The sequence below is a fragment of the Sus scrofa genome, chromosome 10 (assembly GCF_054392235.1).
Source record: "Sus scrofa isolate SSC_HxYL_T2T_F1_AM1 chromosome 10, Sscrofa_HxYL_maternal_Yorkshire_Landrace_v2.0, whole genome shotgun sequence".
Taxonomy (NCBI): Eukaryota; Metazoa; Chordata; class Mammalia; order Artiodactyla; family Suidae; genus Sus; species Sus scrofa.
The window spans coordinates 69,986,897-70,002,672 of record NC_139392.1 but is presented as its reverse complement, the minus strand read 5'-3'; the positions used below and the strand labels follow the sequence as shown (position 1 = coordinate 70,002,672).

At 45.9% G+C, this 15,776-nt stretch overlaps 1 protein-coding gene across 4 annotated transcripts in view; it reads left to right on the top strand.

Annotated features, from left to right (window-relative positions):
* LOC100521743 (cubilin-like) overlaps nucleotides 1–15,776 on the top strand; it is a 314,323-nt gene that overhangs the window by 109,471 nt on the left and 189,076 nt on the right. For 2 of the 4 annotated variants that reach the window (XM_021064811.2, XM_084980002.1), the window contains one exon: nucleotides 6,281–6,431. In XM_021064811.2, the coding sequence (XP_020920470.2) occupies nucleotides 6,281–6,431 (151 nt within the window). Of the gene's footprint in view, nucleotides 1–6,280; nucleotides 6,432–9,499; nucleotides 10,045–14,870; nucleotides 14,981–15,776 lie in introns of those variants that run through there. The other 2 variants (XM_084980003.1, XM_084980004.1) reach the window with 2 other exon arrangements.

Below are 15,776 nucleotides of genomic sequence, written 5' to 3'. Positions count from 1 at the left end.
AATAACTTTATAAGTACCATTAAGATGCCAAGTTCAGAAAGAAATTTGAGCTTATGGAGGTTAAGACATTTTCACAAGATTGTATTCTAAGCAAATGTAGGAGCTCGGAAGGGACTTTGAATCTAAGAGCCTATTACTGACCACACTGAATATACTCTAAACTCTGATATGCTCCTGTAATAAAATGACTTTCCTGCTCCCAATCGAAAGAGAATCTTCTATTGGTGACAGTGACTTTGAAAAGCCATTCTGTGAACTCATGGAGTATAGTTCTCAGAAATTTAACTATTTTCTTTACATTGATCAGATTTTTTGTTCTTCGCAAATATCAGGGGATTCTCTACTACACCTAGAATTCTCCCTCACAGCAGATGAATCATTTCCATTATGTCTTAAACTCTAAAGTATGAAGTTTTGTTGGAATTTTTAAAGACTTGTAATAGGAAACGGGCCCTATTTTTCTTTCCAGAAGTTCCTCCATATTTAAATGATCATCCCAAAGAAACTCTTGATTTAATGGACTTTCTTTAATCAATTATTAAAACTTTTTTCTTCTGCAGAAATTGCAAATAAAAACGGTACTTAGAAAAGTATGAATTAGGGAGTTCCTGTTGTGCAGCAGTGACAAACCCAACTAGTATCCATGAGGACTTGGGTTCAATCCCTGGCCTTGCTCAGTGGGCTAAGGATCTGGCATTGCCGTGAGCTGTGGTAGAGGTCACAGACTAGGCTCAGACCCAACGTTGCTGTGCCTGTGGCGTAGGCCTGCAGCTGCAGCTCTACTTTGACCCCCTCGCCTGGGAATTTTCATATGCCACAGGCGCAGCCCTAAAAAAAAAAAAAAAAAAAAAAAAGGCAGAGTATGAATTAGATGCCAACCCCAAATAGAAAGGGCTGAGTTTTAGTTGTTACTCACCGTGACTCTACAATTCATTTAGGAGAGAAGTAAGTCAATCTATGCATCCCCAGTTCAGAAAGGAAACAATTATACTTTCATTCATTACAATCACAAATTTTCAAGATCATAAAACAATTTTGCAACAGAGAGACACTTGAAAAGCTCCTTTTTGTTCTGAGAGTTCTTGGTGGTTCATTTAAGTTGATTCCCACCAAGGGAAAAGGTTACATATTAGCTGACTCTGGGTTTCTCCAGACTTGAGTTCCCGTGATGCATAAAATACCTACAAAACCCTTACAAAAATTGCACTGTCAGTGATATATCCTTGTTTTTTATTTTCCACTTTGTATGTATGGGTCCTTACTATTGGACGGATCATTTCACTTTTCAACTGTAGTCTGAAATCTCTAATAGTCTAATCAACTGCGCAGGCACCAAGTTATCAAACCCAAGCAAAGGAAGTAGATAGAAATTGGTAAATGTGGCTTAGGCAAGAGATTTCCTTCCTCTTTGAGTGTCTTAAGAGTGGTTGAAATATTTCAGGGTGGCGTGGGGGTGGAGGATCTAAAACACCAAAATCTTAAATGAAACATCTCTTTAATACAATGGCTGAAAAGATTCTACATAAGACCTTTGGTCTATACACACACACACATAGGCACATAGGAAGATACATTTAATGGCCAACTTGAAAATGTAAGCAGCATTTTGAGTATTTAATAAATAATTAAAAAAAAAAACCCAACCCCAGGGAGTTCTGATCGTGGCTCAGCAGAAAAGAATCTGACTAGCATCCATGAGGACAGAGGTTTGATCCCTGGCCTGGCTCAGTGGGTTAAGGATCTGGCGTTGCCGTGAGCTATGGTGTAGGTTGCAGACACGGCCCAGATCTGGTGTTGCTGTGGCTGTGGTGTAGGCCAGCGGCTACAGCTCTGATTCAGCCTCTAGCCTGGGAACTAACGTAGGCCACAAGTGCAGCCCTAAAAAGACAAAAACAAACAAACAAACAAAACCTAAACCTCTAAACACAGTTATACAAATTAGATCTGGATAGTCAAAGTAAGAACCTCAATCTTTTTTTAATTTCCACTAGTTTTCTGTATATGGACTCAATTTCAGCCTCCAAGATTGTTCAGACCTAGTAAATCTCCAGGCTTTCTAAACGCAGGGGACATCGTACCCTTTGTAGGGCCAAGTCACTGTGCTCGCTTGCAGTCCCCAGTGAGTCACAGCTGGAATGTCCTGCGGTTAAGATTCTGCTCTGAAAACAGAATCAGGAGCAGCAGGCACCCACTGGTTTCTATGGTAACCAGTGTTTGTGTACTTTGAAAAATGACTGTTCCTTTTTTGTGTGGTAAATTTACGCGGGGAATGAATTGTCGAGGTGACGTTAGCCATCTGTGTGAATATACACAAAACCCCTCGATTTAATTAAGTGTAAACTCTAAAAAGACATAAAATTGGAGGTATGGTTTGTTTCGGGGTGTTTTTTTTTTGGTAAAGAGGTGTTCCATAGTAATTAATTCATTAATGTATTTGACACTATAGATATTCTCATCAGTGTGTCTTTGATGTTTATGTCAGTGAGTCCTTCTCTTCCCTCCAAAAGCAAAAAGAAAGGGATTACTATTCATCAGTGTTTCCCCCCAAGCCCCCTCCCTTGGCCCCCGCCCCCCATTCTGTTCACAATGTGCTATTTAAGGACCACTGGGATTCAGGGGCTCTCCTTGGATGAAGTAATCCCATCCGGAAGGAAGGAAAAAAAAAATCCCCTCCAAGTCATGTGAAAATTCATTTCTTAACCTTGCTGAGCTCGGAGGCAGAAATCCTATCGTGCTTTTGACTTTGTACAGAATCTAGAATACATTTCCTCAGAATGTCGCTACCTGAAGTTTCTGAAGATCCACGAAGCTTAGAGTGATTGTGGTTCTAGAGAAATCGTTCCTTGTGTTTCATTGGATAAAGATGAAATAATTAAAGTTTTGGCCAGTGCACTACAATCCAAAGTTAAAAAGGAGCCTTTTGGAGTGGAAAACAGGAGAGTGGGGGGGTTTTGTTTTTTTGTTTTTTGCTTATTATGCCTTGGCCTGGGAACAGTGGGTTTATTTTTGTATTAATTAGTTTTGAATTGGAATTCATGCACTTGGTTTAATGAAAACTCTGTGGCTGAGATAAATAACCCTGCAGTAAGGCAGTAGTTTAGAAATAAACAGATTGCAACACCACCTCCTCCCTCACCTCCATCCCCTGCAGTGGATGGCGGGGCCAGAGAAGGGAGTGAAGGCTGTTGTGGTTCCCTCTTCTTTTTATGCGGCTGTTTTCTTTCTCTTATTTTTGCTCTCTTGTTATGTCTTCTGTCAACCATCTAGAATATTAGAAACTTGATAATAAATTTACGTATTCAAAGTAGCAGTATTTAAATAATTATTAAAAGGAAACTAAAGGGATAAGCCTGAAAAATAAGCCTCATCTAAGTGCTTAGGTTTAGCACTTAAAGCTAAGGGATGTAATGGACTTCTGAGTTTCACTCTTTTTTTTTTTTTTTTTTTTTTGCTATTTGCTAGGTCCCGAGACTGCAGCATATGGAAGTTCCCAGCGTAGGGGTTGAATTGGAGCTGCAGCTGCTGGCCTACACCACAGCCACAGCAACGCCAGATCTGAACCTCATCTGTGACCTACATCACAGCTCACAGCAACGCTGGATCTTTAACCCATTGAGGCGGGCCAGGGATCGAACCCATGTCCTCATGGATACTAGTTGGGTTCATAACCCACTGAGCCACAACGGGAACTCCTGAGTTTCTTTTCTTAAATCTCAGCTGACCATCCCCCACATCACACAAGCATGAATATCTGATAAGCAGCAAGTTTAGTGAACTCGGTGAGACAGACCAAATTTATTTATTTGTTTGTTTATCTATTTATTTATTATTATTTTTGCTTTTTTTTTTTTTTCAGGGCCTCACCCATGGCATATGGAAGTTCCCAGGCTAGGGGTCAAATCGGAGCTGCAGCTGCCAGCCTATGCCACAGCCAGAGCCATGCGGAATCCAAGTCTTGTCTGTAACTTACAACCATAGCTTGCAGCAACGCTGGATCCTTAATCCACTGAGAGCAGCCAGGGATCAAACTCACATCCTCCTGGATACTAGTCAGGTTTGTAACCTGCTGAGCCACAGCAGGAACTCTGAGATAGCCCAGATTTAGAAATCTGCTATTTATTATGACCTTGGACAAGACCTTGCCAGGTCCCCCCTTCTGCAGAGTGGCTACAAAGGATCCAGACCCTTGTTGCCAGAAAGGAGCATGCTGACATTTAGGAGGAGAAGCCCCTAATGCATATCTGTGTAGGGTTCAAATAACAATGCCAATGAAGTCCCATGAGAAAAAAATGCAGTTGTTGGTGGTGGGGGGGTGGGGGGGCGCGTGCAGGGCGGGGCAGGGGCGCCGGGGTGCTGTTGTGTTCCTTCATTGTGGATGCATTTGGACTCTGCCCTGGAAGATGCCCTACACCAGGCGGGGAGGGAATGTGAGAGGTGGTCTAGGCTCTAAGGAAAACCATCAGCAGCAGGAAAGACAGACGCACATGCCTATAACCAGAATGTGGCCATTTCCACAAAGAAGGACAAATAACAAGCTGAGGAGTTTCAAAGGAAAACTGATTAATGGCTGGCTACAGGGGTTAAGGGCACCTCCATGGAGGGGCTTTGCAGGATTTGATTATACGGTTTTCCACGCTCAAAGCAATATGTTGCCGACCGTGTTTTCTCCCCTAACATTTCAGTAAATTAAAATAATGTGGTCAGTTTGGAATTTATTGAATCCAGATCATAATTTACATACAGACATACACAAACACATACGCATACATTCTTACGTGTGTGCCCCAAGGTATCTAGAACAGAGCATTTAAAATGGATGTTAGGGGATTAAGAGAAAGACATTGACCCAAGTGATGAAGAAGGATCCCTGGATGATCATTATTATTCCCAGTTGAAGATATAGGGCAAGGAGGTTTATTTTTTCAGTTTGGAGACGTACATCTGATGAAATTATTGTTATTATTATTTTTGTCTTTTTGCCTTTTCTTGGGTCGCTCCTGTGGCATATGGAGGTTCCCAGGCTAGGGGTCTAATCAGAGCTGTAGCTGTCGGCCTACACCACAGCCACAGCAACGTGGGATCTAAGCTGCATCTGTGAACTACACCACAGCTCACGGCAACACCGGATCCTTAACCCACTGAGCAAGGCCAGGGATCGAACCCACAACCTCATGGTTCCTAGTCAGATTCGTTAACCACTGCACCACGACAGGAACTCCTCTGATGAAATTATTAAATGAGGCAGATTAAAGGGTGCATGGCAGGAGGTATAAATACCTCAGTGGGAAAAATGGGCAAAGACCCCTTGCAGAAAAGTTCCAAGAGAAGAAATAGAAACATCCAATAAACATGAAGAAAACTTCAACCTCAAAATAACAAATTAAGACAGTTAAAAAAGAGAGCTATTTTTCACTGTTATCACCAACCTTAACAATAATAGCATTCATGATTACCAAAGCTCCACTACAAGGAATATTTCCGGCAACAGCTGATGGGAGAATAAATTGAAATAAACTATCATCTAGTAAGAAATGTAATAGTATGTCTCCAGAGCCTTCCCCTTATAGGAATCTTTCCTGGGAGAAATTTAAAATATCCAACAAAGATTTATATTTACTGGCTCCAAATTAGAAATATCCTTAGTGAACAAGAGAATTGTAATGTAAATATAGTATATGAGTAGTATTTTATGCTGCCATTAAGTATGTTTACATAGACCGTTTAGTGACATGCTCCGTGAAAAGCAGAGAACACAATTACACGTGTAGCCCAAATCGATACACACGTATATACCCCTGCAGACACATGTATATTTACATATACACACAGATTTAAAAAAAAAAAATGTTGGCAAGGGAAACTTCTGGTATTAACAAAATATTAACAGGGGTCATCTTCAGTGGGAATACTTTTTGTGTTCTTTCATAGCTTTCTCAAATGTCTAATTGATTACCATTGTTATGTATTTTTTAAATGTATAGCATATAATAATAATACCGTTATTCACTGAGCATCTCTTTTGTGTGCTTAATATGTGACCCCATCTGACTTGGCCCCTTTTCCTTCGTCTGTACCTGGATTATATTTGGAGTGGACCTCTCTCAGGATGTAATTACCTAATCTTAATTCCTGTCCTCAATCCATGTCGGTAGATTGACCCTCAACTTTTGAACCAAGGGACAGCTTTTGCTGAGGGAGTGAACTTGGCCTTCTCCATCCGACAAAGCCCGTGAAGTTTTCACATGGGGACGTCTCTCTCTCTCTCTCTCTCTGGTTTCAGCTCTATGATGGCCCACAGCGGATGGGGCGCTTCTGTGGAGCAGTCATTCCACCATCGGGGAGCACCACAGGCTCCAGGCTTCAAGTGCTGTTCCACACCGATGGGGTTGGCCAAGGAGAGAGAGGGTTTCAGATGCAGTGGCTCGTCCACGGTAAGCCCCGTGCTGATCACAGTCATACTTGGTGATTGCTGTTTGCCCAAGAGCCAATCCCAGTGCAATTCTGTATTTGGAGACAATGCCATCCACAAATAGTGGCATCTGGAATGGCAAGGTGGTAATCCAGTATCAGGGCTTGGAAGGTTTACTGACGTTGGTGGTCTTGGGAGAGGTGAGTCCTGTTAGGGCTGAGGCAGGAAGTGAGGTTCACATGGACAGGATTGGGGTAACTGCTTCAGGAGTTGTAGCAGTAAATCGCCTAAGAGAAAAAAGGGAGCAGAGCCATATTTCTGCGGGCGAAGACCTGTACCTGGGCGTTGCAAGAAGATTGCAGGGTGGGCTGGAGTCTGTCCGGTGGAGTGGGTAGGAGGAGATTTAAGACTCACCCTGCCCCCTGCCTGTTGAGCAGAGGACTGATGCGGTGAGAAAGGAAAGACTGAGAGCCAGTCAGAGTGAGAAGAGGAAGGGCGAGCATTGGGCGACAGGCGGAGCCTGAGCAGAAAGCCTGAGCTACTGCTGCACTAAGCCAGGGATGGGGTCATGATTGCCATGCTTGCCATGCATGCCTCTCAGGAGGCGCCTCTGAGAGACTGTGGAGGTCAGAAAGCAAGAGGGGACCATCATTCCTCTGAAGATGCAAATTGACTTTAAACACAGGCTCTGAAACGTCTAGACTGACCTCAGGTGGCCCCGTTTAAAGGGAGAGGGCCCAAGGGCAGTGGTTCTTAAAGTGCGATTTCCAGAGTTCCTGCCATGGTGCGAGGAGATCAGTGGTGTCTCTGAAGCACAGAGGCGCAGGTTCTATCCCTGGCCATGGCAGAGTGGGTTAAGGATCCCGAGTGCCCGGAGCTGTGGTGTAGGTTGCAGCTGAGGTTCAGATCTGATCCCTGGTCCCGGGAACTCCATATGCCAAGGGCGGCCAAACAAACAAACAGAAGTCACCATCCCCCAAAGCCACATCAGCATGACATGGAATTTGTGAGAAAGGCACATTCTCAGGCCCCACCCTATGGAATCACACACTCTGAGGGGAAGCCTGATAATCTGCGTCTTAACTAGTCTCCCTGGTGAGTGAAGTTGGAGAACCACTCTCTTAGCATGATCTAGACCTGAAAAATACAGTCTCCCTGAATCCTCTAGAAGCAGCTTTCAGGCAAGGGCTTGGGGCTCCCTGGTGTGATTCAGTCAATTTGAAAAAGAAGTGGGGTTGCCTTTTTAAACCCAGAATCCTACGCAGGCACCTGCAGCTGTGGTCCTGATGTCACAGTCAGGGCTGAGCACATGTGTGTGTTGAGGGCTTTTAACATCATAGCACATTTATTACCTGCATCTCAGTGCTGTACAGACCTGAAGGGTCCAGGAGACTGAATGTATTTTGTGAAAATATAAGTATGATTTGTTTGTTTGTTTTGGTCTTTTTAGGGCCACATCCGCAGCTTATGGAGGTTCCCAGGGTAGGGGTCGAACCAGAGCTGTAGCCACCATCTTAAGCAATGCAAGATCTGAGCCATGTCTGCAACCTATACCATAACTCGCAGCAACGCTGGATCCTTAACCCACTGAGCGAGGCCAGGGATCGAACCTGCATCTTCATGGACACTAGTTGGGTTTGTTCCTGGCGGAGCCATGACGGGAACTCCAAGTATAGGGGTTTTTTTTTAATATTTAAAACTATTCAGTGGTAATCTACAGCTCCTTATAGCTTGAAATGCAGATTGTGAATTCCCAAAGTATATGAGCAATGACAGCTATGCTGGTAGAAGGTCTGGATTGTCCTTTTAATCAAGTAGGTAGATTGAACCTTGGAATGGCAGTTGGTGGATGTCTTAAATGAAGGGACTGGATTGATTCCTCTCTGGAGTACAGCACATCTCTATATCCTGTGATTCAGAAATGACCCAATTCTAAGAGAACTAGAGGCTGTGGGAAAGGACCTAGAATTAAATCTTGGGACATGACCCAGATTTTCAAGGGTGAGGGGTATTTTCCAGGACAGTGTTACCCAAACATTCATGTGCGCGTGCGTCTCTGGAGATCTTGTTAAAATGCAGCTTCTGGGAGTTCCCATCGTGGCTCAGCGGTAACGAGTCTGACTAGTATCCATGAGGACATGGGTTTGATCCCTGGCCTGGCTCAGTGGGTTAAGGATCCCAGCGTTGCCATGAGCTGTGGTATAGGTCGCAAATGCAGCTCAGATCCCACGTTGCTGTAGATGTGGTGTAGGCTGGCAATTGCAACTCTGATTTGACCCCTGGCCTGGGAATTTCCATATGCCTCAGGTATGGCACTAAAAAATGGCGAAAAAATAAATAAATAAATTGCTGCTTCTGATGTGGGGGGAAGGGAGTTGAGGGCTGAGGTAGGACCAAGAATCTGCATTTCAGAAGAGCTCCCAGGGGATGCTGCCAGTGAGCCTCTGAGGATCATGCTTTGAGAGCTCATTCCTCTTTGGTCTCTAAGAAAGCTTCTTTCTCCCGGGGTGCCCAGCTCATAGCCCACTGACACTGAGGCAGAGAGTGCAAAGGAAGAAAGGCCAACCAGGAGGCTGAGGCTCAGGACCTAGGCGAGTGGTCCCTCTGGCCCTTATCCGTATCAGAATAGCCTGGGAGTTTTCAAGAGAAGCCACGCCTGAGTTCCAGCCTGCAGAAACAGGACCCCGCCGGTCTGCACTGTGACCTTGACTGTTGCTAATTTCCAAAAACTCTGTAAGGAATGCTGCCAGGCAGCTAGAATCGAGTAATTTAAGAGCAGTGATTTATTTCGCTGGTGATATCCTCCACCTCTGGGGCTGCCTCCTCTGCCCTCCAGGCTGCTGTAGCCATACTAGCCCAAGGCCACATGAAGGAGTCTGACTTCCCGGCTGTTACTGGCCAGACTGGATGCCTGGGTCCCTGGGGTCCTCCAGCCAACATGCTAGACATGCCTGACTCCCCTGCTGAGAGCTCTGAGTTTTTAGCTGGGAACATTTTTCTCTTCCAGTTCCATTTGGAATCCATCCTCACTTGAGAGAGTCAAAGCCACCCTCTGTCTGTTCTCTTTTCCTGTTTACTATTTCTAAACTTACTCCCAGTTGCTGAAAACTTGCTCAGCCTGGGAGCAGAGGTGTCCAGCGAACATTTTGCCAAAGAGAACCAGAACTGAACACTTAAAACCTCTCTGCTGCCCACTAGATATCAGTCGTCCTTGGGAAGAACCATTTGGAAAGCAGCTGTTAGCGGCCTGAGCTGTGCAAAATGAATTCTCATAGACTATAGTTATGCAAGGCTGCAAGCAGGCAGGGTTTGTACTGTCTTTAACCTGAGGGAGCCTGAGAAGAGGGGCCAGCAGAAAAGACAAGGATCAGAGAAGTGGTCTTCAAAGGAAGAGGTCGCCTCCCTTCTTATCCATTGTTGGTAAACTGAAGACCGCAATCCAATTTCTCAGTCACCCGTGTGCTCCTGGCACAGATATTAAGGAGCTGTCTGGGGCCAGGTGCTGTGCTAGGGCTGGGGACAGTGTGTGACTCCTACCCACAGGCCTGGTTCCTACGCTCCTGGAGCTTACAGGCGATTGGGAGAAGCAGCCATCAAGCACATCAGCACCAAAATCGATGTAAAATCAAAGCCTGGTAAGTGTCAGGGAGCTCAGGAAGGAGGTTTGACCTGGATGGACCTGAAGGCGGGAGCAGTCCTGCATGACAATGGGACTTTTGAATGAAAATCTAAGAATAAGCAGGCGTTAAGTAAGCAGAGAGGCGGAAGGAAAAGAATTCCTAGTAGAAGGTATCTTCTCTGGGGAGGGAGGGAGCAGGGTGAGCCCGAGGGACCAGTTTCCAAGGGGGCAGTGGTGTTTGGGTCCCTCGCCATTTGGGCTCAGGCAAGGATAGGGGTCATACCCTTTCTTTCCTGTAAATCTTTCAGATTTCAGAGAAATGAGAGCTTTTTTCTTTCCATGCATCTTTATTTGGGAGAGTCTCCAGACCTTGAGCTCTGAGGCATTTGTGACCTTGAAGTATCATGTATGGACAGAAAAAAATCAAATAAGGCACATCTAACCATATTTACTTGAAATAAAATGTTAGTTTCAGTTCTTTTTTTTTCCTTGTCATTTAAGAAAATTTTATTTTTATACAATTTTTAAAGGGTACACTCCATTTATAGTTAGTATAAAATGTGGGCTATAGTCCTCGCGTTGTCCGGTACATCCACGGCCCTCTCTTACCCCTAAGAGGTTGTCCTTCCCACCGCCCCCTATGGCCCTTCCCCACCCCATCTCTGGTAGCCACGAGTTTGCTCTCTGTAACAGTGAATATGCTTCTTTTTTGTATTTTTGTAGTTTGTTGTATTTTTTAGATTCCACATATAAGCAATAGCATAGAGTATTTATCTTTCTCTGACTTACAGAGAAATGAGGTTTTTTTCTATTTTATTTTATTGTTTTATTGAAGTAGAGTTGATTTACCACGTTGCGACAATTTCTGCTGTACAACACAGTGATTCATTTCTACATGGACACAGATCTGTCCTCTCTCAGATTCTTTTCCCACGGAGATGATGACAGAATATTGGGTAGAGTTCTCTGTGCTCTACAGCAGGTCCCCGTTGGCCAGTTATTCCATAGACCACAGTGTGCAGATGCCAATCCCACACCCCCAGTCCACCCCCCCACCCCCCAGTCCATCCCCCACCCCCACCCCACCCCCCACCTCCCCACCTCCACCCCCACCCCCCCCACCTCCCCACCTGTCCCCTTTGGTAACCATAAGCTTTTCAAAGTCTGTGAGTCTGTTTCTGTTCTGCACTTAAGTTCATTTGCATCCTTTATTTAAGATTCCACGTATAAGTGATATCCTTTGTCTTTTACTGTCTAACTGCACTTAGGATGATCATCCCTAGGTCCATCCACGTTGCATGAGTTTTGAGTAGGATTTGGAAGCCTCGAAGCCACATGGCGTATTGTAGGGTTCAAATACACAATGAAATACAAAATACATAAACCCAAAACAAATACAAGATGCAAAATACATGAAAAAATTAGTCTCAACTTTAAAGTACAATAGAGAGAGCCCTGAGGGTGTTTGTGTGTGCACGTGTGTCTGTGTCTGCAACTCAAAAAGATTGTCTTAGCACAAACTCTTCAGACCTCCAGTGCCAGGGTCCCGGATCCCTAGCCTGATGCTGGTTGGGAAGCTGCTCGTCCTCCTCGCCGTGCCGGTGCAAGCGCCTTTCAACCCTTGGCCTCCTCTCACTAGAATTGCATCTCACTTCAGGCCCCTCTCCCCTCCCCCTCTCTTCCAAATCACTCAGTGAGAACTCCCCAGAGCCCTTCAGAATCCGCAGTGGCATCGTTTCCTGCGCAATGCCGCTGAGGAAGAATCCCCAGGCACTTCCTCCATGTCGCCAATTAATAAATAACCCCGCTCACAAAACATGCCTCTGTGTGGCCCACACAGATCTTCTATTTGCCTTGAGAAGATGGATGGACAATCGGGCTTTCTTTGTGGACCCATCTTGAAAGTGGCGCCGTGGATGTGAGATTACACCACACTGCCTTGCCTTTATGCAGCCATCAAAGAGAACCCCAGTCTGGAAAGAAAGAACTGGCCACAGTTGCCCCGCCTGGCTAAATGGTTGACGGTATTCAGCGCTGACAGCATTGTCCAGGGGCTGAATTCGGCCTCGGGGGCCTCTGTCTGGGTTGCTGAAGGGAATATAGAACTTTCTGCAAGCCTGTGAATAGGGGCCTCCCAGCCAGCTGCGAGCACCCCTTGCCTCTTATCGTCATCCCTCCAGGTGGGGGGATGTGGGGAGGGGGTAAGGGGGCAACGAATCCAGTGCACAGACAAGGTCAAGGAGCTTTGTCAGTGAAAGAGTGACATTTGCAAAGGGAGAAAGCCCCTGAGCGAACAGAGGCAGAGGAAGGGCGAAGTGCAGGGACTGGGAGGTGATGTCACCCAGGGCTTTCACAAAGGAGACGGTGGCCTTTTCTTTGGGAAGAGAGATGACATCAGCCTCTTGAATAGGGCCTGCTTCCATTTTATCATCTTTTCAGCGATTAACGAGATTTCTCAAGCCTGGAGGGGCTTTCAGAAATCGGCTTGGGATTTATAAACACTGTATCCAGAGCCTGCGCGGCTGGCTCCATGTGAACGCCAGCCAGCACCTTCCTGACCACCTGGGGATGGGCAGCACTGCATCAAGGCGGTTCTAAAAAAACATTGGGGATTTTTTTTTTGGCTTTTTAGGGCTGCACCTGAGGCATATGGAGGTTCCCAGGCTAGGGGCTGAATTGGAGTTGCAGCCATCAGCTTAAGCCACAGCCACAGCCACAGCCACAGCCACGTGGGATCCCAGCTGCATCTGTGACCTACACCACAACTCATGGCAATGCTGGATCCTTAACCCACCGAGTGAGGCCAGGGGTGGAACCCGCATCCTCATGGATCCTAGAGTTCGTTATAGCAGAGTCCCGAACAGAACTTCTCAAAAATGTATTTTTAGAGCCCTGCCAAGGCCCCCCTGGAGGTCAGTGATGTTTCCCTCCATTCTTTCCCTCCCCTGGGCCTTTCAATAGTCTTTGTTATGGTTGGTCTTTCAGGGGAATTCCTTTGCATTTATCCTTGTGATTCTTTTTGTGACTTGGAGGATGTGTGCTAGGGTTCCTGAGAGGTTCACCCTTGGAGAACGAGGTTTTCTCTGGTGTAATTCCATCATCCAGCGGCTTTCTGTGGAGTGCTGGGGAGTCTGCCTCAGGTGTGAGGGCTATAGACCAGGCCCTGTGAGGGCCCTGCGGTACTCCCTGCAGACCAGGGAACACTTTGCAATTGTGTAAATGTGATCCTGACTCCCCAGGGGGTGGCGGGGGGGAGGGGGAGGGCAGCTCTGTAAGCAGGAATTTATGGAGGACATGTTCTCCTTCCTCAACCAACCATCCAGCATATATTTATTCGCAACCAGCTTCTGAGTGTGGTGTTTATAGAAGACGGTGTATTTGTTGCTCAAGCCTCCGTAAGAGAAATACCACAGATTGGGTGCTCTAAACAGCAGACATTTATTTCTCACATATCTGGAGGCTGGGCGTCCAAGGTGAAGGTGTCGGCAGGGCAGGGTTGGTTTCTCCTGAGGCCTCTCTGTCTGGCTTGCAGACAGCCGCCTTCTTGCCATGCTCTCCCATGGCCTCGTCTCTGTGGGCCATACTGATGTCTCTATTTGTGTCCTGATTTCCTCTTCATGTCAGGAGGCCAGGCAGGTTGGATCAAGGTCCACCTTGGGAGCCTTATTTTGACTTCATCCCCTCTGTGATGGCCGTACATCCAACGACAGTCTCGTCCTGTGGTACTGGGGGTCAGAGCTTTGGTGTGTAAACCCTGGGGGGAGGCACCATTCAGCCCTTAATGGAGAAGAAGGAGATCGCCTCCTTGACTTCCTTGATGTCGTAGGGTAGACAGTAACCCGCGTGTACTATCCACAGTCCCTGATGCCCTGGGGGCATGTGGGAGACTCAGGCCAGCCTTGGGGAGCCTGAGAGGCCCTCCAGGTTGCCTTGATACTTGCACTGAGTTTTAAAGAATAAACAACAATCAGCCCACTGTCTGGGATAGAAGGACATTTCTAAGTAGAAGCAGGGAGGCTCAGGATGAGTGGGCCCAAGTTTTTCAATGGGCGAGTATTTTGGCAAGGACCCATATTCTCAGCACCAACCCCAAGGGCCTGAATATTGTTTCCTGGGAGGGTGGAATTAGCTTATGCTTTATGTTTAAAGCACAGATGAAGAGAGTCCATCAGAGATACAGAGTATATCTGTGATGTTACGTTTTTTGAACAGTTGGGGAGAAATATTCAAAAAACCTCCTTAGGAGTTCCCCATGATGGCTCAGTGGCTCAGAGGAAACTAATCTAACATCCACGAGGACACAGGTTCAATCCTTGGCCTCACACAGTGGGTTAAGGATGCCAGTGTTGCCGTGAGCTGTGGTGTAGGTCGCAGACACGGTTTGGATCTGGCGTTGCTGTGGCTGTGGCGTAGACCAGCAGCTGTAGCTCTGATTAGACCCCCTAGCCTGGGAACCTCCATATGCTGTGAGTGTGGCCCTAAAAAGACCAAAAAAAAAAAAAAATGCCTCCTGAGCAGGGTGAAAGTGAACAAATCATGGAGAAATACTGAGCTAAGGGGAGGATAGACGTGGAGGCAGGACATGTTGTCAGCGGCCAGTTGATGGGAGCCATCACCAGCCCTTGGATTTCATTTCCCATGGTCCCTCTTGAGCCCTGTTCAGCACATGCACCACAATCTGGAGGTTGGATGCTCACAGTGAAAGTGGTGTTGGAATTGTGGTCAGCAAAGATCGAGGGGCACGCTCGTGAGGCCAGGACGTGAATCACGCTGGCTGGCCCTCGTCTCAGGCAGAGACCGTTCCCTCTGCCGGTGACGAATTGCTCTCAGAGTGTCACTTCCTGCCAGGCGATGATAGATCCCAGAGAAGAAGGGGTGCAGTGTCTCTTCCACTCTGCCTCTGAAGCAGCCTCATCTGCGGCCGAGAAGGGGTCGTTCTGTTCAGTCAACCTGTAAGCAAGCTCTTGGAAAAAGACATAGACGCCTGTGAGGGTTTTATTATGTAATGGGATATAAAAGAAAGAAATTTTGTTCAGCATGGGTAGAAATTGAAATAAAAGGCTGTTCGGTTTGGGTATAAATTCAAGTGAAAGAAAAGCTTGTAAGAAACATGAGTTCTGTTTAATTTCAAAGTTATTTCCCTCCCTGTTGCCTAAGCTTTCTTTCGCATCTGTACATGCTATACCCTGTCCTGCTTACGCTGGCCGCTTCAGCCTCTTTGATATTTTGAACTTTCGTCTTTGTGTTACTCTTAGAAAATGTTTAAGCCTGGAGACTGAAAGCGAATAGCATCTTCAGGTAGAACGAAAGCACAGACTTGTGTATGATACTGCGTCTGATTTTGATGTATAGCAAATTCTCCCTTAAGGGCTTTTTTTTTTTTTATTTATTGCAAAGCGGTTCTTAAGAGATGATGCTCATTTTTAAAAATCTGCTTATATATCAATTCACAATTCACATTGGTAAAAATCGGCATGATAACTTACTAAGAAAATCATGCTGCCTTTTTTTTTTTTTTTTTTTTTTTTGCCTTGGTTTCACATCTTTTCCAGCAAGGACCTGGTAATCAAGGCGGCATTAAACCTATGTAGACATTTCAGAATGAGTGGAAAGGCTAAATCCTGACATTATTTGCTTCCTTGACAACAGCAGAAAATAGATATACACACGGTTGACCTTCATTTAATGTTGGTTCTGAGTCTGGTAACCGGAGGTGACCTTTTAGGAGTCTCGCATCCCAGTACCCAC